We start from the raw sequence: 27,200 nt of genomic DNA, 5'->3' as shown, positions 1-27,200 counted from the left end.
CATCTATAAATGATGCAAGAATCCTCTGTTATACTGCATCATTACAACTTTGCTCCAAATCAGGCCAATTACTTAGTAGGCCTTTTGAAGAGTTTGCACTTTAATGGAAATTATTAGCATAGACAATTCTTGTTAAAGTATACATATAATGTATATAATAAAAGACAAAAGGATATGTGTGTACAAACCAATGGGCCTCAACGTGCCTAACACATACCTTTAAGTTTCCCTTTCAAGTTCAGTTCCAGTCTCCAAAACTAACTAACTACCTTCAGCATATAATAGTGATGGCTGTTATTTGGTTTGTGATATGCAGTACAGTGTAATCAAAATATATTAGGATATATTTCTGCTGTGTCAGCACTGCATTTTGTAATTGACAATTCAATATGGAGAGTAGCAATGCAATGTGCAATTCATTTTGAATTATTTGTGTTACATTTTTAATGGGAGCTGAATATTGACAGGGGATTTTGGTCTCTTTGTTCAAATATGGCATTGAAATAGCACCCCAGTGGATTGCATTTTCATTTCATTGTCACCACTCTCTTGTGATGGTTTTGACTCTTTTTAATTTTGTTATTGGGAAGTTTATTCTGGACCTTGAGTCTGGAATAAAAGTTGAAGTGAATTGAATTAAATTGAATTTCGGTGTCAAAATCTGAAATGTGAAATCACTTGGTCATCAAAGCGGCTCCATGCCTGAAGTCATAGTTACCATTTCAGATTAAATTGTGACACCAAAAGACTGTAGTTATTTGTGTTTTGGAGGAGCCTATCCCTACTTCAGACTACCCTAACAAACTCCACACTAATCAAATGCTGCTACATCCGTGCTAACTATAATGCTATCTCTAACAATATCTGAAGTACAGTTAGGTGTTATTTTAGTAGTATTTTCAATGTAGGACCGTTTTTTTTCAAGTCAATATAGCAAACATGTCAGCGACAGTTCAAATGGCTTGTCCCTCTACGGCACCCGTACACACTGTGCCGTAGGTGGTGGTAGTGGTCAGCCATATTGTCTCTGATACAGCAGAAATCACATACTGGTACAGGCACACCGGCGACGAAGGGAGGTGAGAGCTGCTGCCTTGACGAAACTCAGCTTATTGGGAAGCATTTCGGTTGTCGACTTGATCAAGGGGGTAAATATGCAACATCATGTTTTCTTTGTTTTTGGCAATGAGTGTTTTTTCTTTCTCTGAGGAAACTAGCGAGTGCTAACGTTAACCATACTAAGATTAGCAGGCTAGCAACTCGGGCCCGCCTAGAGCCTAGAAGTTACCAAGACCTTCTGGTTACACCGAAAGCCTTTACAGTGAGACAACCAAGGTTAGCTAAGTAGCTGCGAAGTTGTTTTTAGAGACGGAAATTGAAGGTGGTTAAAACACTGCCTGAACAAATGTGTAAATAGCTAACATTACATCTAACGGTAGAGTTTTATGTGCTTGTCGACGTCACCATTATGGATGCCCCATAGAGTGAACGAATGGTCTCCACAAGCTCTGAAGCCACCAGTGCGCTCATCGATGCAAGGTGATTAAACATTGCATTAAAGGTAGTTAGTGCTAATTGGTCTCGAATAGTAGTTAAATGGTAGAGAGGAGGGATTTTCTTGTAAACCTACACTACTGACTAAAAATCGTCATGGCGTTTCTCTCTGAAAGACGAGGCAGATATCGATATTTTTAGTCAAAGCAGTTGATGTTATCGTGCTACTTAACGTAACGTCATTGTGTCCTCCAAGTTGGGCTCTTTTTTGCAACGGTGTATCACTATTGTTTAACTTTCAGTAGGGATGTTTGGACCATATTTTCACTGAGAGTAATAATGTAACGTTTCAAACAAACTGTAATTTTTTGGCTTCCACCCTCACAGTTTTAGTCTGGGTAAAGCCATAGAAAATGGGTGGATAGTAAAATGTTTCAAAAAACAATATGTTGTCCTGGATAGGACCGTTGGATAGGACTGGGAGATATGCCCAAAATTATTATTACTACATATATGTTTATATTGATAAACACTGATAATTATCTATATATTTATCATAGTTAATGATGTTTAAGTGTTATGGTGAGTGGTCAGTTTGCACTGAATGTGAACATTGTTTTTAAGGAGGCTGCATGCTTACCTTTTTTCATTTGAACTTCAAGGGTGTGTGCTTTTTTGGGTTTAGTCCAGCATAAACCATAAGGCCTGTTATGGTTCTGAGCAGTCCTTTATTTTGGAAACAACTTATACTCCTCACAGCCAACAGATTTTGACATTTATGTTTATTAGGCTCATAAGGCTCTGCCATGCAGCTAGACTACCATATTTCGCAAACTGTAGGTCGCACAGGAGTAGGACCTATATAGCGCTTTTAGCTAAAATAGGCTTGTTGAACACAACAAAACATTTGTAAGTTGCTTTATTGTATAAGTGGTATGTCTAATTACTGTATTTTCTGGGCTATAAGTCACATCAGAGTTGCTTTTAGCAAAAACAGCCTCGTTGAACAGAAAAATAAAATATATAAGTCAATTCAGTGACATTTCTAATTATACTAATTATAGTCTAAAGTGGCCTACGAAGAACATAGTTTGGGCATCACAACAAGCAAAACTGCATTATTGGATTCATTTATGTGTCAAGTTACATGAAACAGATCTGCCAATGTCGGGGTGAGGGGATATATGACGCTCTCTATAAATCTTGTTTCAGCTGTGTACTTGATTACCTGTGGTTTGAAGTCTGCAATATAGGTCTTTCTTTTGGGCAGCATTTTCACTTATGTTACAGTAGGAGTTAGAATTTAGCCTAAACATACTTTTTACTTTTTTGGTGGTACAGTACTATCTTCAGTTGTGTCAGGAGTGCCTTCTAATGGTAGTGACTACTAGACAAAATTACTGTAAATATACATATATAAATCACTTCGATGTATAAGTCGCAGGATAAGCCGGAGGAGTAAAAAGGAGTGCGACTTATGCATGTATTCTGGGAAATACAGTACATTAATTTTAGTCTGAATTAGTCTATGAAGAACGTAGGCTAGGCATAACAAAAAACAGAAGTGCATTACTGAATTCAGTCATCTGTGTTTAGTAATGTTAAACTACCTCAATGTCAGAGGGTGGTGGGGGGACGTGTCCTCCTTATCTCTCAGGTTGCCTAAATGCTGACACTCACTCCAAATTTTATTTCAGCTGCATACTTCATTACCTGCACTTTGAAGTCTGCAGTACAGCTCTTTGTGGTTGGCATTTTCACTTGTGTGACACTAGGAGTTATAGTTTAGCTTGAACATAAACATTTTTACTTTTTCAGCAGTACACAGTATACAATATTATCTTTGATTCAAAGAGTGCCATCTAGCACTAGTGACTACTCAGCATAGTTACTATAAATATACAGATATAACTCTCTTTGCTATATAAGTTGCATTGCAAAAAGTCCAATTTGTAGTCCGGAAAATACGATACTTGTCAGGGCTGATTTGTAAAGGGAGTAAAGCTGCTCATCCATGTTTCCCCTGCATTCTGCATAAAGCAGATGCAGCCTGTTTTTTGTCAAATGTTTTCACCATGGAACTTTATACCTGCCACTTTCATTAGTTTTTGTAACCTGTTTTTTTTTCTATTATCTGAATGGGTGTTATGTTTTTTTCTAGAATATGAAATTGCCATTGCTGCTTCATTGCACAGCTTCATTTTTGAGTTCTATCAGGTAATGCTTGAAAAAGCTGAGAGAAGGTTACACTATTGTGAGAACAAGAGTTACCGTAGCAATGATACAAATGCTATTCTCTCACAACCTTCAGCTGCTGTAGCTAATAGCACAATATCACAACAGCAACATTGTTCGAACAAGCTAGCATCTTGGCAGAATGTCCATAACGAGTGATTTAGGCAAATGTGACACAGGTCTTTGTTTCCTAGAGAAATACCTGTCAATTGCCAAAGTAAGTAATCACAAAAATTACCTAGTTGAACAGCATAACTCTGATTTTCAGAGTAATATATAGCAAACTAATAGAATAAGAGCAACTTGTGCACCTGCCCATATGCCTTCCGTTTCCTGGAGCCATCGTTAGAAAAGCAGCACCTACAGTGGTATGAAAAAGTGTTGGCCCCCTTGCGGTTTTTAAATGGTTATTATTATTATTAGGGGAAAACAAAATCCAAAACTACATGGCCCTGTGTGAAAAAGTGTTTGCCCCCCACCTGTTAAAACATAACTGTGGTTTATCACACCTGAGTTCAATTCCTCTAGCCACATCCAGGCTTCAATTCAATTCAATTAAATTTTATTTGCAATAGCGCCAAATCACAATACACAAATTACTGCCACCACTGTTTGCAATCAAGAAATCACATATATAGGACCTGTCTGACAAATTAAAGTAGACCAAGAGATCCTCAAAAGCTAGACATCATGTCGAGATCCAAAGAAATTCAAAAACAAATGAGAAAGAAAGTAATTGAGATGTATCAGTCTGGAAAAGGTTATAAAGCCATTTCTAAAGCTTTGGGACTGCAGCGAACCACAGTGAGAGCCATTATCTACAAAGGGCGAAAACATGGAACAGTGGAGAACCTTCCCAGGAGTGGCCGGCCAACCAAAATGACCCCAAGAGCGCAGCGAAGACTCATCCAAGAGGTCACAAAAGACCCCACAAAAACATCCAAAGAACTGCAGGCCTCACTTGCCTCAGTTAACCCTCTGGGGTCGACGCACGCGCCGGCGCGTTGTGACGCATCTTTTTCTGATAAGGCCGAAACAAACTGAAATTACTCCGTCAATTCTGATTGTACAGATAAAAGAAGTATATCATTCAAATCTGTAAAGGGTCTAGTTTTAGTGGTATACCATCATAATAACAACAAAACATTGTGCTTTTTTTAAATAAAGAAAGCCGACAGGGTGCGCTCTCGGACTTTTCTGTCTCTGCCATTTCTCTTCACAGACGCGTAAATAAAACCACCAGAATCTCAGCGAATACTTGGCTCATAAAAATAAGAATTATATGGCTAGAAAGCTTGAAATGTTTTCTTTTGAGTGAAACAACTCAAGTCAAAAACAAATCATCACTTTTTATTTAATCCGTATGAACGTAAGGAGAAGTCCGTTTTTTCCTGTCTCACCTCATTACAGGTAATGCGGTCCCGCCTTGTACACTGTCCACTGTTCACATGTAAATAATCTCAGGTGAACCAGGTAAATATGTGCACGCCCCCGAGAAATGACACAAAATATCAAACTTCCATCATAGAATTTACTCACTTTTTCGGCGCGTTTGGATGATGGCGCGTTACGCATGTGAAGCGGCGCTCCTTACATTCCACACAGAGACAAATAGTTTAGCTTGTCCTCAGAGTAAAAACACTGATTTTAACTCAAATGAGGATCGTTTGCTCCTCATTGTGTTGTATTGTACAGCACTAATCCGTCCCATCTACATTGACTGAAAGGCTCATTATGCGCGCCTTTGTCTGGACGTTCAGTGCGTCTTTTGTGTTCTCAGGTAAATCACATGACTATTCATCCTCAGACACACCCTCTTGCATATGGCCTTTCTGGACAAAAAGTGTCTTAGAAAATTTAAATCAGTGTATTGTTTACTGTGAATGTGTGAACAAGATGACATTCACAGCACTCTGAAGTAAACACTTTAGCCTACAACATGCTGGTCTCCAAAGTCTTGTGAACCAATGTTCTGTTTGTGTTTTATGGTCTTATTTCAGTGAGTAAAAAATTGTAGTTTTTCACTAGCCATGCATAAACACTTTTTTCTCAAAAACACAATAATGTATAAACTTGAAGCTCGCATATTATTGTAGCCAATTTTGTGCTGATTACAGTGTTATTAGACTTTAGACATTAATATGTTTAAAAAACACTGAAAAAAGCACAAATGTCAGGACATGTCAAAATTTGTCCAGGCCCCAAAAACCCCCTCAGACCCCAGAGGGTTAAGATCACTGTTTATGACTCCACCATAAGAGAGAGACTGGGCAAAAATGGTCTGCATAGCAGAGTTCCAAGACGAAAACCGCTGCTGAGCAAAAAGAACATAAAGGCTTGTCTCAGTTTTGCCAGAAAACATCTTGATGATCCCCAAGACTTTTGGGAAAATACTTTGTGTACTCACGAGACAAAAGTTGGAACATTTTGGAAGGTGTGTGTCACATTACGTCTGTTATAAAAGTAACGCCACATTTCAGAAAAAGAACATTATACCAACAGTAAAATATGGTGGTGGTAGTGTGATGGTCTGGGGCTGTTTTGCTGCTTCAGGACCTGGAAGACTTGCTGTGATAAATGGAACTATGAATTCTGCTGTCTACCAAAAAATCCTGAAGGAGAATGTCCGGCCATCTGTTCGTGACCTCAAGCTGAAGCAAACTTGGGTTCTGCAGCAGGACAATGATCCAAAACACACCAGCAAGTCCATCTCTGAATGGCTGAAGAAAAACAAAATGAAGACTTTGGAGTGGCCTAGTCAAAGTCCTGACCTGAATCCGATTGAGATGCTGGGGCATGACCTTAAAAAGGCGGTTCATGCTCAAAAACCCTCCAATGTGGCAGACGTACAATTCTGCAAAGATGAGTGGGCCAGAATTCCTCCACAGCACTGTAACAGACTAATTGCAAGTTATCGCGAACGTTTGATTGCAGTTGTTGCTGGTAAGGGTGGCCCAACCAGTTATTAGGTTTTTTTTCACACAATGCCATGCAGTTTTGGATTTTGTTTTCCCTTAATAATAAAAACCTTAATTTAAAAACTGCATGATGTGTTTACTTGTTATCTTTAACTAATATTTAAATTTGAGGAAAAAAAAAAAAAAAAAGAAATCAGGAAGGGGGCCAACACTTTTTCACACCACTGTATGCTTACATGGGTCTTTGACATTCCTTGGTCATAGGCCTACTTTTTCAATTTTGCTTCTTTTTTACCTTCTCTTTGGTTGTTTAGCTCTATAGGTTGGAGCTCTAAGAACGTTTGTTTTTTTTTTTGTTTTTTTTCTCTGTCAAATCTCCTTTTTGACTGCACAGTGGTGTGAATTTTGAAACTTGGGCCTACTCATTCCCTCATAGCGTGATGCGGTGCATGAGCGAGAGCTCTCTTTGTGAATTTGGTACAGTATATTTTTGGTCCACCTCTTGCTCTCTAGGGGTGTTAGACATCTGACTGAAATCCTCAGCTCTGTTTCAAACCTTTCAGATTTGAAAAACCTTTTATTTAAAGCTAAAGATTTCTGTGCTTTCTCAATCCAGATAACAATACACCAAGCCCAGATGAAAGACATGGTCATAAATAAAATGTATGTTCCCCAAATCTGACATGGTTGTTTTTGCTAAATACAGTATAGTCAATTTAATTCAATTTTATTTGTGTAGCATCAAATCACAGTACAATCATCTCAGGGCACTTTTCAAAAAAACAAAAACAAAACCCAACAAATACCTTATGAGCAAGCACTGACAGTGAAGAGGAAAAGTTTAACTAAAAAAACCTCTAGCAGAACCGGGCTCAGTTTGGGTGGCCATCTGCCTTGACTGGTTGGGGCGAATGGATGAGGGAGTCTTCAGGCATTCTAGGCCTATAGCAGCATAATTATGGTGTGGTTCAGGGTCAGGTTGTAGGCCCAAATACAATAACTTCTGTTTTCTCTGAATATAAAAGTGGAAAGTTACTCGTCATTCAGGCCTTTATGTCCTTCAGACACTTGAAGTCTGGCTAACTGGTGTGTGTCATCAGGTTTCATAGATAGATACAGCTGAGAGACATCTACCTAGCAATTGTAATTAATAGAGTGCTTCCTGATAACTTAGCCCGAGGGAAGAATGCATAAGGTGAAGAGAATCGGTCTTAGCACAGAACCTTGTGGAACTCCATAATTAACTTTTGTGTGTGTAGAAGGTTCATCATTAACATGAACAAATTGGAATCTCTCTGATAAATAAGAATTAATTTAGCAGTGTTCCTTTAATCCCAATCACGTTACAGTCTCTGTAACAAGATTCTGTGGTCAATAGTTAAATGCAGCACTAAGATGGGGCAGGGCATGTACATAGATGAGTCCATTGTCTGAGGCTAAGAGAAGATCGTTGGTAACTTTTAATAGTGCCATTTATGTAGATGGTAGGTAGATATCAAGCCACTATGATGTGCTCTAAATCCTTATTGAAAATCTTCAAATAATTCATTTCTGTGTAAGTGGTCACATAGTTGCTTAGCAACAGCTTTTTCATGGATTTTAGAAATAAACGGTAGGTGGATATTGGTCTATAACAGGGGTCTCCAGCTACAGTCTTCGAGGTCCACTGTCCTGCTTGTTTTCCTACTGTCCCACTGTTGATTATCTGGATTAGGTGTGTTCAGCCAAACAGAAACTTCAAGGGCAGCAATAGTTGGAAAAGAGGTAGGACAGTGGACCTCGAGGACTGGAGTTAGAGACCCCTGGTCTATAATATATCTGAAGTAACCATTCCAATACTGTCTTACATTCAAATTGTTACAATTAAAGGTTTGTTAGGGATTCCTCAGCCAGTTCACTCTTGTCCTTATTGTAGACTAATAACTTTTATGAACGAGAATAAATATTATTTTTCTATAATTCTGAACTAATGGATAGAGACGGACAACACCTTGATGTTGCACTGTGAATTTTGAATTCAGTTTCTCTAATCTTCAATTTTCTCTCTCAACTTTTCAACTTCTTAGCTATCCCACCGTGCCCGTGGTGGACCCTCCCCCCATCCTCAGGCAGGCCCCCTTCCCCTCTCCCCAAACCCCTTGTCCTTATAGGGATTGACCCTCCCTCGTCCCTACTTTTCCCTCCTCTTCCTTCCACCCTCCCACCCCATACGTCAACTGTCCTTTGCTACAGAAACGTCTCCCCACCATCTCTGCCAAGCTGTCGGACATGTCAGGACCCGTGCCGAGCCGGGCCAGAGTGTACACTGAAGTCAACACTCACCGGCCCAGAGAGTACTGGGACTATGAGTCCCATGTGGTTGAATGGGGGTAAATACCTTGTTGACCCTCACACAACACATACAGTGAAGCATGCTGCTTGGCAACTCAGCCTAACTGATGTATCGTTTTCCTTCACAGAAACCAGGATGACTTCCAGTTGGTGCGGAAGCTAGGCCGTGGCAAGTACAGTGAAGTCTTTGAGGCAATCAACATCACCAATAATGAGAAGGTGGTGGTGAAGATACTCAAGGTGAATTTATACAGACAGAAGCCTATATCAAGTCGCTGACTCTGATTGAATGATCAGACTGTAACTTCATTAACATCTGTCTTTTCCCTTCAGCCTGTGAAGAAGAAGAAAATCAAGCGTGAGATAAAGATTTTGGAGAACCTCCGTGGAGGTCCTAATATAATCTCCCTCATTGATATTGTGAAAGACCCTGTAGTAAGTACAATATATTGATTTGGTTTAATGCTGTTAACATATTTAAATTCTCTACATTTTGTGTTTTCATGAAGACATCATTTACGTTTTATGAAATCACAAACTGTCTCTTTGAGTTCTGAAGTGTCATTGCTGTACCAATAGCGTGGTGAGCCTACCACCTGTGCAAGCTTATCGATTTCACTTGGGCTGGGGAAATATATTTGTGTAAGTAATCAGCCAGCTGTGGCTCTACATTAGGCTTAGACACATCCTAAGCAGTTATACAGTTGTGTGTTAGACAGCCTTTACACAACATAGAAAAACAGTGGAACAACCATGCAGCACATCACATTGTCTTGAGAAACACAGACTTTTACCATAGTTGCGTGTCAAAAAGGTAAGGTCCATTTTGATGAACACATCCCAGAAACTGTACAACGAGAGAATTAAAGTAGTAGCTAAACTAGAAACCAAAAGATAGTTTGCGCACCTCTGTTTGGGTTTCCATTGCATTTCAGATACCATAAAGATTAGGCAAATTTAGGCTGAGGATGAATCTGCATTTAAAATGTTTTAAAATTTCTATACCCAAGGAACCAACAAATTCAGTCATCAAATTCTTTGCACATAAAATAATGTATAATTAGTAAGAAGGTTTGTGGTGAAAGTCAGATCAGAAGCATTAATGCTATTTAATGCAGATTTCAGTCAACAAGAACTTAAATGAAATAATATGAATATCTTACTGTTTTAATTTTGCCCAGTAAAGATGAAGGTGCTAAGCCTGTTCAAAATAAAAACTGGAGTTGCTAAAATTTGATTAGTTATTTGTGTGCCCTTTTGACTGTACAGGAATCAAGTGGACATGCTGGACCTTAGCCATAGTGTTGCTCACAGTGTGGCTGCGTGGTTTGTTCATACAGAGTTTGCTTTAGTGTTGTAGCAAAATACAGTGTTTCAGGCAAACAGATACATTTAAGCTTACTGGTAGACATTGTTTGAAACTACAAAATATTAAATACAACTTTTACTTTTTTCAGTCTCGGACGCCTGCATTGGTCTTTGAACATGTCAACAACACAGACTTCAAGGTAGGAACACACTTTTTTTGTGTGTGTGAGAGAGAACAAACCTGCTTACCTGGTGTACACATCTGTATGCAATATAGGAAAATGACAGTTCACTGCTGTGTCTGGTGCCAAAAAGTCAACCATCCTCTGGTTTTATCCTTCTAGTCAGTAGGAGTCATAAATCTGTGCTTTCTGTTCATATAAAGACATTAACATAGAGAGACTAGTGACTTTGTTTTTGGTTTCCAGCAACTGTACCAGACCCTGACAGACTATGACATCCGGTTCTACATGTATGAGATCCTCAAGGTGAGTGCTGCCTGCTTTTTTGTTTTCTTAATGTCCTCAGGCTAGTGAAGCATTAAGGCCTTAAACAAAGCTGCTTATACCTTTTAGAAGAAGTTTGTTTTGCTTGGAATTGGTTTTTGTTAAACGTCATTTATGTTCACGTTCTGTACCAGGCTTCTGTTTTGTCCATCAACATTGTATGTGTGGTCTAGTAGATGGCATCTTGTAATCTGTTGCTAAGGAATTAATAGGAAGAAAAATGTTTTGACCAGTCAATAGCAAAGTCCCTTTGCTCTTTTCTGTAGGCCCTGGACTACTGCCACAGCATGGGAATCATGCACAGAGATGTCAAGCCACATAATGTGATGATTGATCATGAACACCGAAAGGTGATTGATAAATGGAGTCACTGCCTTTGTATTCCTGGCCATAAGAAAGCGATATCTGATCATGTTTTCATTTCTCTCCGTAGTTGCGTCTTATTGATTGGGGTTTGGCTGAGTTTTACCACCCAGGACAGGAGTACAATGTTAGAGTTGCCTCCCGCTACTTCAAAGGACCTGAGCTTCTGGTGGACTATCAGGTATGCACTGCGTTTGTATGTTTCAGGTAGATGTGGCAAAATTCACTGACTTAGAATCAATATTGCAAGTCTGCTGCACAAATCATTCTTCACATTCCCTACATATACAAACTGTGTAGCCCATATTTGTAACAGTCCTCACTCACTACCTGTTCACTATGACTTTATAAATTGATTTTACATATGGCTATCACTATAATTTATAATTACATGGCAACCACGTTGAAACTGGAAATGTGTAACATGCAGCTCCATGGTGGTGATTAATTACTTTTGATTTTGTGATGTATCTTCCACTGAGGGCTTTTGGCTATCAGTCACAGAGTGACTTGTACTACATGAACAAATGAGGTCTGATGTTTGTTACTGATTGCCAAAAGGGAACTGCATCATTTATGCACCTTTTATTTTTCATAATACATCACTGCTCATTTAAACTTTATTTGGCTTCATATGATAGAAATGCCTTTCTCTGCACTCTGATCTGTACTCCCATTGAGATTGCTGCTTTGCATGTGTGTTTCAGATGTATGACTACAGTCTGGATATGTGGAGCCTTGGCTGTATGCTGGCGAGCATGATCTTCAGGAAGGAACCATTCTTTCATGGCCATGACAACTATGATCAGGTAAAGACAAAAGACTGGGTGATAAAACAAACTTGTACTGGCCACCTTCAGCCCTCTAGCACCTAATATTTTTAACAAAATATTTGGACAGTCTTTCTTTAGCTACTTTACATTAGGGATGACAGAATTCTCATTACAAGGCTGAGATGAGACAAGCAGCAATCTGATGCTTTAATTTGCTTATGAACAGTTCAGTTTTAATACGTACTTATTCAGCCTTACATATCACAAACATATGCTGCTATTGGCCAGGGAGAGAGATTTTTGCATTATAAATACTTGGACTTGCTTTTAGACAGTGGAGTGTCATAGATGCACACCTCATACCTTGTGGCAGTATTTTCTGTACCTCTGTTATATAAGATTGTGAAAAGTGTCAAACCTCTGGTGTAGCGCTGACGTACTGTTCCTTGTTTTGTTCTCCTGTAGTTAGTGAGAATAGCCAAGGTTCTGGGAACTGAAGACCTCTATGACTACATTGACAAGTACAACATTGAGCTGGAACCTCGCTTCAATGACATCCTGGGAAGGTGAGTGAAAGTGTAGTCATATGATGACTACATAGCCTGGCCTTTTTTGCTATTCTTAGCTGTTATGTTATAAAACAAGGTCTGGATGACCTATGACACATCAAAATAGTTACTTTCAACAGCTGGTTTTCATCCATGCTGTATATTAACCCTCCGGGGTCGACGAATGCGTTGGCACGTTTTGACGCATCTCCTCCTGATAACGTCGAAACAAATTTAAATTACTCTGTCAATTTTGATCAGATAAAAGAAATATATCATTCAAATCTGTAAAGGGTCTAGTTTTAGTTGTATACCATCATAATAACAACAAAACGCTGGTCTTTTGTTAAATAAAGAAAGCAGACAGGGTGTGCTCTCTGCCTTCTCTCTGTCATCTCTCTTCACAGACACGTAAATAAAACAGCCAGAATTTCAGCGAATGCTTGCCTCATAAAAATAAGAAATATATGGATAGAAAGCTTGAAATGTTTTCTTTTAAATGAAACAATTCAAAAATCATCATTTTTTATTTAATCCATATGAATGTAAGGAAGTACATTTTCTCCTGTCTCACCTCATTACGGCTAATGCGATCCCACCTCGTACTCTGTTCACTGTTCATATAAATAATCTCAGGTGAACCAGGTAATTCTGTGCATGCACCTGAGAAATGACATAAAACGTCAAACTTCATCATAGAATTTACTCACTTTTTCTGCGTGTTTGGATGGTGGCACGTTACGCACGTGAAGAAGCGCTTATTATATTCCACACAGAGACAAATAGTTTAGTTTGTCCTTAGATTAAAAACACAACTCAAATGACGAACGTTTGGCTCCTCGTTGTATTGTATTGTATTGTGCTGCACTAATCCCCTCTCAGCCACATTGACTGAAAGGCTCATTATGCAGGTCTTTGTCTGGTCGTTGAGTGCGTCTTTTGTCTTCTCAGGTAAATCACATGACTATTCATCCTCAGACACACCTTCTTGCATATGGTCTTTCTAAACAAAAAGTGTCTTAGAAAATTTAAATCCATGTATTGTTTACTGTGAATGAGTGAACAAGATGACTTTAGATCATTGTGAAGTAAACACTTTAACCTACAAGATGCATTTCAAGATGCATTTTTTATGGTCTTATTTCAGTGACTTAAAAATTGTAGTTTTTCACTAACCATGTATAAACTTGCTCACATATTATTGTAGCCCAGTTTTTACTGATTACAGTGTTACCAGACTTTAGCCATTAATATGTTTAAAAACACAAATGTCAGGGCATGTCAAAATTTGTCCAGGGCCCCAAAACACCCTCAGACTCCAGAGGGTTAAAAATCATTTATGTTATCATATGCTGTGGGTTTAACCACAGCTGCTCTCTTCAGTGGAAACTGATGTCGGAGTTCAGTGTTTTAGTTGAGTTTTGGTTCACAGGCATTCTCGTAAGAGGTGGGAGCGGTTTGTCCACAGTGAGAACCAGCACCTGGTCAGCCCCGAGGCTCTGGATTTCCTGGACAAGCTGCTGCGCTATGACCACCAGGCCCGGCTGACCGCCCGTGAGGCCATGGATCACCCTTACTTCTGTAAGTGTTTGTATTTTGGTTGGGAAAATGAAAAATGAAATCCAAATCAATGAGCGCAATGACAAAATGATTTTACATTTTTGTCTTTGCTTCCACAGTCCCCATTGTGAAAGATCAGTCTCGTGTGGCTGGATCATCCAGCCTGCCCAGTGGGAACACAGCTGTTAGCACAGCCAGCATGATCACTGGTGAGAACACACACCATAAAATCACACAGTCCTCTGGATAAAACATTTCTGGCAGAATCATTCTCAAACTGTTGTAGCAAAGTCTGCATTAAAGATGTTTTTTTTTTTTTTTTTTGTCAACCATAAATTCTTACTTGAGTCCTTTAATATTGCCATCTGTCCCATCTGACTTACCTAAATAGTCTAAGGACAGACACAGAGCAGAACAGCACTAGATTTAGTGCAGAAAGTGATTGTTCTACACGCTATACTATGAGAGAGCTCTGGTTTTTCCTGTAGATTGCTGTAACTTTACTTAAAATGTGTTCAGTTGGTATGGGGCAGTTTGGCAATTTATATTTTCTAGCTGGTGAAACAGCTCCTGTAACCTAAAGCATGCCTCTCTGTGGTGTGCACACATTAACTTGTTAAGTAATGGGCAATTGAAGCAGATTCATTTCCAACAGAGGTGAAAGCTTTAATGTTATGAAAGATGGTAAATCATGCTGACTCAACAAATATCCTATAAAAACACCAACTCACATAGATGAGAACATCAGGTTTCCTTAGATGCATTGGTGTGAATGGAGAATAACACTGCAATGAATGTTACTGTGCTATTATGTGGAGACTCAGATGCATGGGAATAGTGACTAGTTTAAAGGTCAATGCTTTTATGTCCACTAATTTAAATCCTTTATTTATTAAATGGGTCTTCTGAAGAATTGCTTACCAGTATCTGTTTTTTTTTTCATGCTAATTACGCTACACCACAGAGTGCAAGCACAGGCATTTGCATTAGAGTGTCAGTTTGATTGTGATTTTTACTGCATCTTCAGCAACATCATAGTTCACTACATCTTTTTTGCACACATTGTGTTGTGACTGAGAGTACATGCTGTGTTAAAATGTCCAATGTCCTTTCTGGCTGTCATCCCTCAGGTATCTCTGCCTTACCAGCCTCCACTGCCCTGGGCCCTCTCACTGGCTCGCCAGTCCTGTCAGCTGCCACCAATGCCCTGAGCACTCCGGTACCTGCTGCTGCTGGTGCCCCGCAGTGACACTTCATGCAAAAACCACACCCATCCCTGCTTACCCCACTTTTTCCCACCACCACCACACAGCCTGGACAGAGAGATTAGACGGGTGCCACTCTGCCAGCCCTCACCACATTCAGCCTAACACAATGTGACTGCGCCTCACCAACCTACAGGCTGGAGGACTGTTTTTTCCATTCCTTTTCCTTCTCGAATGAATGTGTTAATCTCACATTGGAAATGGCTTGTCTGTGTAATTGAAATATACAGGTATTCCCTTCATTTCCCCACAAGCCGTAGTCAGTAAAAAGGAGTGTGTTTGTATGTGGTGAGTCAGAGCAACTGTCATCCTTGGTTGAGTTGGGGTCTCATCACCCCTGGTGTGTTGTAGTTTGGATAGTGAAGGCACTGTTATGTGGGCATAAGGCAAAAGTAAGAGATGTTGGCCATTAGGACCAAAAAGGAGCTCATACTGTACTGTTAACTACTGCAGCATCGTCAAAACCAAGACATGAGAACACTTAATTTACCTCCCAAGATGAGTACAAATGCCCTCCAAATAACAGGATTTTGGAGGTGTTTGGTGCCGCTCTGTGCTCCAGATGGATGTGAACACAATAACACTTGAACACTTTGAGTAGTTTTTTCTTGCCTTTCTTACCAAACCAGATCATCTGTCTTCTTTTGATAATGCAACTCCCTGTAATGTCAACCGTTAATTTGTTTTGTACTGAAATGTTCTGGTTGGATAAGGTTCATCCCTATCAAAGTGGTTTGATGAATTCTAGTGTTGTCCTCAGATCTCTCCGATCTCAGAAGCCAGGTAAGGTTCATTCAGGTTCTCAAAGAAATAGTTATCTTAAACATGCTGCTTTCCAGTTCCTTGAATTATTTCAAGAAATAACCAAAGTTTTCTCAGTCAGTTGGAAGAACAGACTGACCCAACCTAGTTTTGCTTTGTGGGAGTTACTCATGGAGATGCTGCGGTGCAGGTTGAAAATGTGGCTTCTAGTGAATATGATGACATCATGACAACAATTATCTACAGGTGACAAAAAGGAAAGTGCAGTTCTATTAAAAGTAGTGACATGGGCAAGCTTTGTGATGAGTAATACCGTTTATTGGCTTTCAGCAACATGTTAAGGGAGGTATTTGAAGTTGACCTGTTGAATAGCACTTAAATGGTAGCATTTCCCCCAGTGTTTTAGTGCCAGAATTTCAAAGTGTAAGTTTCAGATCCTGCTGTATATATGCATCTTTTTTCCACTTCAAAAACCTTAAAATGCAAATAAATCAGAACAAGTATACACTGACCTGACAATGGAGCAGTTTGAGTCCCTACATCACTGTATATATTTTTATGTCCTTATGTAGAAGGCTAGTATTTGAAAATATTTGTGTAAATAAACAATGTGTTTTATTTATCAAGTACATCTGATTGGTTTGTAATTATGATGCAGACCACTTTTCTCACGCACAGTTACATTTCATAAATAAGTTTTAAATAAGTCATTCAGTGCATTCAGAAAGTATTAACCCACCTTTTTCAAGTTTATGTTGCTGGATATAATTGCTTAAATTTTTTTCTTATTAATCTACACTCAGTGCCACATAATGACTACAGTGAAAACAATTGTACATTTAAAAGGAAAAATAAATATCACATTTAGTATTCAGACCCTTTACTCTGTACTTAGTTGAAACACCATCCATCCATCCATTTTTTTTTTTTTTTTTTTTTCCTGCTTATCTGGGTCTGGGTCACAGGAGCAGTAACCTAAGCAGGGATGCCCAGACTTCCTTTTTCCTAGATATGTCCTCCAGCTCTTCTGGAGGGACACCGAGGCATTCCCAGGTCAGCCTGTCCTGGGTCTTCCCTAGAGCCTCCCAGTGTGCCATGCCTGAAACACTTCCCCAGGGAGGCGCCCAGTAGTCATCTGATACAGCCTTGAGTTTTTGGGTATGACACAACCACCTTTTGCACGCCTGGATTGGATGATTTTCTGCCGTTCTTTCTAAATCCTCTCAAGCTTGGGTCAGATTGGATGAGGAGCATCAGTGGGCAGCCATGTTCAAATCTCTCCAGAGATACTTGACAGGGTTCAAGTCAAAGCTCTGGCTTATAGATATTCCGAGTTGTCCCTAAGCCACACCTGTGTTATCTTGGTTGTGTGGTTAGGGTTGTTGTCATGTTGGACAGTGAATCTTCAAGCCCAGTCTGAGGTCCTGAGTGCTAGGTTTTCATTGAGCATATCGCTGTACTTTGCTCCATTCAGCTTTCCCTAAAACCCTCATCCCTAAATGTTATGTCTGGTGGAAAATGGGTACATCTCATCAGCTGAGAAAAAAGAAGCACCTGCACACTTACTCCAACAGTTACTGCATTTTATTGAGAGAGATGCACTGGGCCATGCCAATAAAATGCAGTAACCTTTGGAGTAAGTGTGCAGCCTTCCCCAGCTTTGTGTCTCTGAGCTCTGCAGGCAGTTTCTTTGACCTCATGGCTTGGTTTTTGCTCTGATATGCATTGCCAGCTGTGAGGCCTTCTATAGAGAGGTGTGTGCCTTTCCAAATCATGTCCAATAAATTTAATGTACGACACGTGCAGACACATCTCAGGATGGGAAAGGGGAGGCGCCTGAGCTAATTTTCATTCTGTTGCAAAGGGTTTGAATACTTATATAAATTCACTTTGCCATTATGTGGTACTGAGAGTAGATTAATGAGGAAAAAATGAATTTAAACAATTGTAGTATCAGGCTGCAACATAACAAAATTGAAAAAAGTGAAGGAGGTCCGAATACTTTCTGAATGCACTATACATCAGTACATGGTAATATACTGTGTTTTAAAGGATGAGGTCAGAGTTTGTCCAAGTCTCATATAGTTTGTAATGCCACAGATAACTAATTTGTTATTCTTCTTCTGAGGTCATCAATTCTAATGTAATCCTAAAAGACAGGACATTATTTCTCTGTTCTTTTAAGTGACTGTCTGAACTTACAAAAGTTTCAAGGATCAGTGACAGAAGTCTAGCAGGTGTCTTTTAAAGTTAGCCTTTTAGTACGAATTTTTCTGTTTGTTTTGCTACATACTGTTCACTTTAGCACACAGTGTATTGGTATCACATTAAAGAGATCTTACAGCCAGTATGGAAATGATGAGAATGACCAAAATGTTGAACTATACAAATGGGAATGCCATAAATCTTCGAAAAAAATGGGTATGCCATAAATCTTGGAAAAAAATTTATGGCATTTGGATATGCCATGAATCTTTCTCAATTTCCAAAGTTGGAAAAAACTTTAACCTATCTTTCAAGATTCCAGTGTGGCATCAATGTAAAACTTGTCACCCCTGAGTTAGAACTATTTTGAAGTGCTGATCACAACTGACTACCGCTTTAAAATGGTAACATACAGAGGTATATATGTTTTGTCAGTAAAATCCTTCTAAAATGCCACCTGAGAAGCTAAGCAGTGTTATCACTAGGGCAGAGCAGACAGCTGCAAATTGTTCTCTGAACTTTTCATATTTGAAGTACATTATCAACTGGGTTCTGCATTATCAAGTAGTCCTGACAAAATCCATCTGTAATTTTTATTTAATCATTATTGTGTTGCTAGGTATTTTCCTAAATAAATTTCTCTCATTAATTTACCACCAATTATGGACAATATGGAATCATGTAGTATTCCAGTCTAAGAGTGGCAGTTGTTCTCAGGGTCTTTGTGCAAAATACAGTATAATAAAGACACCATCTACATTGCAGTGTTCACTATACTGTATGCTATTTGGAAGCAGGAGGAGTCTGACAGAAATCAGTGGATAGGGTGTTATGCCCAGACAGGATGACTCTGCACTTGTCCAACCTGACAATAAATGTCCCCAGATGCTGGATTGCCTCTCAGTATACTGGAATATACTTGAATAGTGGCAAACACAGGCAAGTCTTACTAACACATTCAGAACTCTGCAACTCTCTAGACTCATTTCTTTGGGGGAATTCAAGGCTCCTTTAAAACATAAATGAACAGAAATGTGCACTTACTATCCTTTAGTGAAGATGTATATAGGCACTGTACTGTTGTATTTATTATGCCCAATCTCTGTGTTCTGTATTAGTGAACATCTTGGCCAGGTCTTCCTTGTAACAGAAATTCAACCTCAAAGGACTACCTGGTAAAATAAAGGTTTAAAAAAAAAAAAAAAAACAATCTGCATTTACAGAAACACCCATGAGGATGATACTCTACCAACATCCAGAGCCGGATAATCCATGATAACATCAGGGTGGAATCTGGTGTTATTGCTAGCACCGTCGAGGTCCAGCCAAGCACGTGTGGAACAATCAGCCACACTCAGACACCTGTAAACAACCGGTCTGGTCTCTTCTGTCTCCTTGAAGCTGGGAATTTCTATTCGTTATTTGCAGTTTGTTCAGTTGGAGTTCATATGTGCAGTTGCCCTATGGCCTGGTTTATGCTGCTGACATCAGTGCCTATAATGTTTTTAACTTAACTGACCTCCACCGTTGCCATGTTGCCAGATGTGCTTTGTATGTCGGCAGTGGGCTGTTTAGTGTTGTAACAGGCACTGTGGCAGTGTAAAATGCATATTTAGCCAGCTGCCTATAAGTATATCAGCAATGTGCTCCTTGTGTGTAATACTGCAAAAAAGAAGGGTTTTACTTTTTATGCAGTAGACCAGTCAAGTCTGGTACCTCTGCAGTACCTCTGACTGCAGTAGGCAGATCAGGGCTGTGCCCGGCCCCAAATGTATGTAATGTATAATAATAATAATAATAATACATTTTATTTCATGGCGCCTTTCAAAGTCTCAAGGTCACCTTACAGATAGAAAAGGAAGCATACAGCATGATATACATAGAGTGCATTAAAACAACAGTAACAAGAATACATAAACGGCGGGAGAGAATGTAAAGGCAAAAGGGTGGATTATCTAGGAAGTGGGCGAAGTACAGTAAAAGTAAATTGAAATACAGAAACCCAGATGACAGAACAACAAATATGAAACAGTATGAGACAATATGAAATAGGCAGAGGGTGGTAGGACATCACGGGCTGCTTTGAGAAGTTAAGAGAGTTAGGTGGAAAACGCTATACGGAACAGATATGTTTTGAGTGATGATTTAAAAGTTGATAGGTCCGGAGACGACCGGATGCGATGAGGGAGAATGTTCCAAAGGCGGGGCGCAGTGTGGCTGAAGGATCTAGCGCCCATGGTGGCCAGGCACGCTGTAGGGGTGCAGAGGAGAGTGGAACTGGAGGAGCGGAGAGTACGAGGCGGAGAATAGATATGAAGTAGATCAGTGATGTATGGTGGGGCAATAGAGTGGAGGGCTTTGTAGGTGAGAAGGAGGATTTTATAGTTTATACGGAAGGACACAGGGAGCCAGTGAAGTTGTTTAAGGACAGGGGTGATATGATGTGAGAATGGAGTTCTGGTGATGATTCGGGCAGCAGAGTTCTGGACAAGTTGAAGTTTGCGAAGTGATTTGAGAGGTAGACCAGTGAGGAGTGAGTTACAGTAATCCAAACGAGAGGTGACAAAGGCGTTAATGAGTATTGCCGTGCTATCGGTGGTGAGTGAGGAACGGATGCGGTTTATGTTACGGAGATGGGAGTAGGCCGACCGGGTAGTGGTATTGATATGCTGAGTGAAGGAGAGAGTACCGTCTAGGATGACACCCAGGCTTTTAACTTGGGGGGAGGGGAGGACAGTATTGTTGTCAATTTGAATGGAGAAGGTGCTGGTTTTAGAAAGGGTGGATCTGGTGCCCACGAGGAGAATTTCAGTTTTGTCAGGGTTGAGTTTCAAAAAGTTATGGGTGAACCAGGATTTGATATTATGTAAGCAGGTAAGGAGGGAGGGAGGGGGGAGGGTAGAAGATGGAGCAGCAGAGAGGTAGAGCTGGGTGTCGTCTGCATAACAGTGGAAATTGATGTTATGTTGCCTAAGGATATTTCCGAGAGGAAGGAGATAAATAATAAAGAGGAGGGGCCCCAGGACAGAGCCCTGAGGCACGCCACAACTGACAGTAGAGGGCTGGGAGTGGAAGTTCTGGAGATGGACGGACTGGGTGCGGTCAGATAGGTAGGAGGTGAACCATGAGAGGACCGAGCCGGCTATGCCGATGGAAGCAAGGCGATGGAGGAGAATATTGTGTGAGATGGTGTCAAAAGCTGCAGTTAGGTCAAGGAGGATGAGGATGGAGACAAGGCCAGAGTCTGCGGCTACTAGGAGGTCGTTGGTGATTTTGACCAGGGCAGTTTCAGTGCTGTGAAGTTGGCGGAAACCAGTTTGAAAGTATATGCATGTATCCATTGGCAGTTTGTCTGAAGTTCATGCAAATGACTGCTGACCAGATGAAAACACCCTTTAATGATAGTGGCTTTTGTTTTCAAGTCTTTGGAATTTGGTATGGGTATTTGGTAAACTTTTTTATTTTTTTGTTTTCTTTAAAGAAGCAGGCAGTCTTCTAAGAGACATCTTAGATGCATCAAAGTGGTGTTTGTTTCTGTCTATTATTTTAAAGATGATATAAAAGGTAGTGTTGTCTCTATGAAGCAAGTAAGGGAGCATTATCAGGATAAGAGCACTGAATTAAACATTTTAATTGCATTGTAACATTTATCTAAAACTAACGTGACCCATGCTTAACAAAATAATGGACTAGAATGCACAGAAAGCAAAAAAAAAAAAAAAGATTTTAACAGCCTACCAGTGGCAAAGTAAGAGTATAATAAATAATGTTTATAATTGCAGTCTAAGTCTAAATGTTCATTAGACTTTGAAAATTTTACTGTAACTTTCTGTTACTGACCTACCAACACCGTATATAGTGGAGGTGGGGAGCTGCTGACCTCGACCTGGGATATTGTTGGACGGTGGAAGGAATACTTCGAGGATCTCCCCAACCCCACACGCGTCTTCCATGGAGGAAGCAGAGGCTGAGAAGTCGGAGGCTAATCCGCCCATCACCCAAGTAAAGGCACTGAGATAATTCAGTAGCTTCTCGGTGGCAAGGCACCGTGGGTGGATGAGATACGCCCAGTGTATCTTAAATCTCTGGATGTTGTAGGGCTGTCATGGTTGACATGTGTCTGCAAAATTGCGTGGCGATCGGGGACAGTACACCTGGATTGGCAGACCGGGGTGGAGGTCCCTCTTTTAAAGAAAGGGGACTGGAGGGTGTGTTCCAACTATATAGTGATCACACTCTTCAGCCTCCCTGGTAAGGTCTATGTCAGGCTGCTGGAGAGGAGAATCCAGCCGGTGGTAGAACCTCGGATCCAGAAGGAACAATGCAGTTTTCGTCCCGGTTGTGGAACACTGTACCAGCTCTATACCCTCTTCAGGGTGCTCAAGGGTTCATGGGAGTTTGCCCAACCAGTTCACATGTGCTTTGTGGACTTGGAGAAGGCGTTCGACCGCGTCCCCTGCAACATCCTGTGGTAGGTGCTCTGGGAACACTGCTAAGGGCTATCCGGTCTATGGACAACCGGAGCAGGAGCTTGGGTCGCATTGCATAGTCATACCTGTTCCCGGTACATGTTGGACACTGGCAGGGCTGCCCTTTGTCACCGGTTCTGTTCATTATTTTTATGGACAGAATTTCTAGGCGCAGCCAGGGGCCGCAGAGAGTCCAGTTCGGGGACCACAGGATTTCATCCCTGCTTTTTGCAGATGATGTTGTCCTGTAGGCTCCATCAAGAACTTAAGTGTGCACTGGGGAGGAAGTCTGGGCATCCCTGCTTAGGCTGCTACCCCTGTGACCTGGCCCCAGATAAGCAGAAGAAGATGGACGGATGATTATTTATATATTTTTAATTTATATATTGTACAAATATATAGATTGTAACCTTATATATACAAATTGGGTTTGTAAAATACTCGCCCTTATGTCAACTCTGTCAGGCGTCAACTCCGTCAGGTTCCATGTCTGACGGAGATGGGAAAATGTTTATTCATTATTCACTTTATGTTGTTGGTGAAATAAAGCACACGCTGATATACCTCTTATGTCTTAATTACTTAAGCTTCTTCCTTTTCCTCTCCGTGATGCTGCTGCTACAGCAGACCAATGAAAATTTGGTCTCTAAGTAATAATGTATTAAATCTCCAAGATCTATTCAATTATATTTCTGGTCACAGAAATAGAGACTGGTGCATGATCACTGGTAGTGATAGGGTGAATCAGAATGTCTGCGATAGCCACCATTAATAAATTACTAAGAAATAATCTAGATGGGAATATGAGTGATGAACTGGTGAGAAGGTGTATTACCTAACATTCTGGTGACAAGAACGCCAAGCATTGCAGAGACTATAATAACTCATGTATTGTTTTAGAATGTCTACCAACTGCCAGATACAGTGAATTCCTGCTGTACTGAGCCTGTTAACCTGTGGGTAGTGATGGGCAAGTGAAGCCTCATGAAGCACTGAGGCTTTCCTGACAATTGTGCCGAAAAAGATTCAAAGCTTCGAGACTTCAGTGACGGTGACATCTGGTGGACAACTGAAACAATAGCAACCTCTAAAGAGCACGACTGAAGCACTGGCACTGTTTCAATCCCATGACAGCAATAAAAGTTCAGACCTCTTGAAATCAAAATGATCCCAAATTTTAGAACGTCGCTTATTGGTGGGACTCGCCGTGGAACTTGCCAAAATACTCTCACTCTCCAAATCCTGAAGCAGAATGATGCATGTTATATAGCTGGTATGGCACCAAACCACTCAAATCTGTCAAACCTGTCATTGCCTCAGAATGCATTGAAACGCCATGAGCCAATGACACACACTGAAAGACTATGAGCCAATGAAAAGCTTTGAAACATTTTGAAGCAATGAAGCGCGAAGCGAAACAGTGATGACATCAGTCACGTGGCACTGGTGTTTTCATACAAGCTCCGACACAGTGTTTCGAATCACTCCGCTTCAGGAAGAGTGACACAAGCTCCGAAGCCTCGGTATCATTTGCCCATCACTACCTGTGGGTTACATACCATGTTGAAATCACCTCCTATTATACCTGTTGTCTCAGAGTGAGCAGAGAGAGGTGAAGAAGGCATGAAACAAATAGGGGTCATCAACTTTTGGTCTATATACAGTGGGTACGTAAAGTATTCAGACCTCTTTAAAATTTTCACTCTTTGTGTCATTGCAGCCATTTGCCAAAATCAAAAAAGTTCATTTTATTTCTCATTAATGTACACTCAGCACCCCATCTAGAGAGAAACAAACAGAAATGTAGAAATTTTTGCAAATTTATTAAAAAAGAAAAACTGAAATATCACATGGTCATAAGTATTCAGACCCTTTGCAGTGACACTCATATTTAACTCACATGTTGTCCATTTCTTCTGATCCTCCTTGAGATGGTTCTGCTCCTTCATTGGAGTCCAGCTGTGTTTAATTAAACTGATTGGACTTGATTAGGAAAGGCACACACCTGTCTATATAAGACCTTACAGCTCACAGTGCATGTCAGAGTAAATGAGAATCATGAGGTTGAAGGAACTGCCCAAGCAGCTCAGAGACAGAATTGTGGCAAGGCACAGATCTGGCCAAGGTTACAAAAGAACCTCTGCAGCACTCAAGGTTCCTAAGAGCACAGTGGCCTCCATAATCCTCAAATGGAAAAAGTTTGGGACGACCAGAACTCTTCCTAGACCTGGCCGTCCAGCCAAACTGAGCAATCGTGGGAGAAGAGCCTTGGTGAGAGAGGTAAAGAAGAACCCAAAGATCACTGTGGCTGAGCTCCAGAGATGCAGTAGGGAGATGGGAGAAAGTTCCACAAAGCCAACTATCACTGCAGCCCTCTACCAGTCGGGGCTTTATGGCAGAGTGGCCCGACGAAAGCCTCTCCTCAGTGCAAGACACATGAAAGCCTGCATAGTTTGCCAAAAAACACATGAAGGACTCCCAGACTATGAGAAATAAGATTCTCTGGTCTGATGAGACCAAGATTGAACTTTTTGGCATTAATTCTAAGCGTTATGTGTGGAGAAAACCAGGCACTACTCATCACCTGCCCAATACAATCCCTACAGTGAAACATGGTGGTGGGAGCATCATGTTGTGGGGGTGTTTTTCAGCTGCATGGACAGGACGACTGGTTGCAATTGAAGGAAGGATGAATGCGGCCAAGTACAGAGAGCACACAAAATAAGCACACAGTTAAAATAACAAAGGAGTGTCTTCGGGACAACTCTGTGACCGTTCTTGACTGGCCCAGCCAGAGCCCTGACCTAAACCCAACTGAGCATCTCTGGAGAGACCTGAAAATGGCTGTCCACCAACGTTCACCATCCACCCTGACAGAACTGGAGAGGATCTGCAAGGAAGAATGGCAGAGGATCCCCAAATCCAGGTGTGAAAATCTTGTTGCATCATTCCCAAGAAGACTCATGGCTGTACTAGCTCAAAAGGGTGCTTCTACTCAATACTGAGCACAGGGTCTGAATACTTACGACCATGTGATATTTCAGTTTTTCTTTTTTAATAAATTTGCAAAAAATTCTACATTTCTGGTTTTTTCTGTCAAGATGGGGTGTGGAGTGTACATTAATGCAAAATAAAATGAACTTTTTTGATTTTGGCAAATGGCTGCAATGACACACAGAGTAAAAATTCAAAGGGGTCTGAATACTTTCCGTACCCACTGTATGTTGGCGATGATTAAGTCTTTGTTTTGTGTTGATATGTTAACTATTACAAATCTGCCCTAAGAATCTGTGGTGATAGAATAGTTCAAAAACAAACCCAACATTGTGAAACTGAACTTCAACTACAACTAATTCCAGTCCTTTTGTTGAGACGTGCAATGTTTTGAGTCCAAATATCTACCTTGAAGCAGTAGGAAGAGAGGAGTGGAGTTACTAAACTTTAGTAGAGCCAGGAAGTGGATTCAAGTGGAGTCTTGATACAGCTATAGTGCATTTCTTTTAGCTCACTGCCTCTGCTTTTCACCGTCTCCTTCTGCTTAAAATGTTCAAATTTACCAACAATTGGTCTTGGTCTCTGGCCATCCAGCTTCTTCTTTCCTCCCAAACAATGCGCTCAGTGGAATGTGATGGTTTTCACGATGTCTTCTGGGAGCTTCAGCTGCTTTACAGTAACATTTTGGCCTCTGGGTCTTCCTTCTCCTATTCAGGGATGCCTGATATGACCAGATTATCTCTCATGCTTCAGGCCTTAACCTTATTTTCTTCTGAGATCCTTGTCATGCCCTTGGTCAGAGTTTTCACTGAGCTTCAGAGCTGCTCGCTCTCAGCCGTCAGATCAACCACCTCTTTCTGGCTGAACTCCATAGACTCTTGCAAGGTCTGACATTCATTGTGCAGTGTTTCCACTAAGGATAACCTGATGTCTAGGCTGGTTAAAGTTTTATCAATGGGCTCTAATATGTCATTCATATCTGCCTGCGGCAATGAAGCGACTCCCAGCGACTGTTTGGGTCTGGACCTTTTCAAAGAGGGTGCAGGTGTTTCACTTCCTTTCTTCATAAGTACTTCTTGGAAGCAATTTTTGAGCTCCTCCAGAGTAGTAATGTTGGTGAAAATAAGTCTAAAAATGTAACGTTTTCTTTAATTTCACCAATAAAACAAATCTGTTAATATGTTAAAATAATATTTTCCCATAGTTTCATGTACATACAGGCCTGTTAATAATTACTTTTCAAAAATACAATAAATAATTTGTTTTTGTAATGTTTTATGTGTTAATATGTTAATAGCTGCGGTAATAGCTGCTGAGGATTTAAATGTGATTTCTATTGCCTATATATTTTTTGATTTTTTTGTCCTGAATATGCAATACCTTGTTTTTTGTGTTTCAGAAGAAAGTGTCTGAAAAAATTCATGTCTGAGAAAATTCATGTCTTTTTTTAATTTTTCATGTTTGAAATC

At 40.4% G+C, this 27,200-nt stretch overlaps 1 protein-coding gene across 1 annotated transcript; it reads left to right on the top strand.

Moving 5' to 3' along the window:
* The first annotated feature begins 1,003 nt into the window (after positions 1 to 1,003).
* On the top strand, positions 1,004 to 16,692 carry LOC113130193 (casein kinase II subunit alpha). The gene is made up of 13 exons (XM_026306594.1): positions 1,004 to 1,148; positions 8,714 to 9,016; positions 9,107 to 9,218; positions 9,312 to 9,413; positions 10,436 to 10,486; positions 10,715 to 10,774; positions 11,059 to 11,142; positions 11,226 to 11,336; positions 11,863 to 11,964; positions 12,394 to 12,494; positions 13,909 to 14,057; positions 14,156 to 14,245; positions 15,167 to 16,692. The coding sequence occupies exons 2-13, from the start codon at positions 8,916 to 8,918 to the stop codon at positions 15,283 to 15,285; spliced, it is 1,182 nt and encodes a 393-aa protein (XP_026162379.1). The 5' UTR covers positions 1,004 to 1,148; positions 8,714 to 8,915; the 3' UTR covers positions 15,286 to 16,692.
* The last annotated feature ends 10,508 nt before the right edge of the window (positions 16,693 to 27,200 follow it).

This window comes from Mastacembelus armatus, chromosome 5, assembly GCF_900324485.2.
Source record: "Mastacembelus armatus chromosome 5, fMasArm1.2, whole genome shotgun sequence".
Lineage (NCBI taxonomy): Eukaryota > Metazoa > Chordata > Actinopteri > Synbranchiformes > Mastacembelidae > Mastacembelus > Mastacembelus armatus.
The sequence above is the reverse complement of the archived record's forward strand: the minus strand, read 5'-3'. Positions and strand labels throughout refer to the sequence as shown.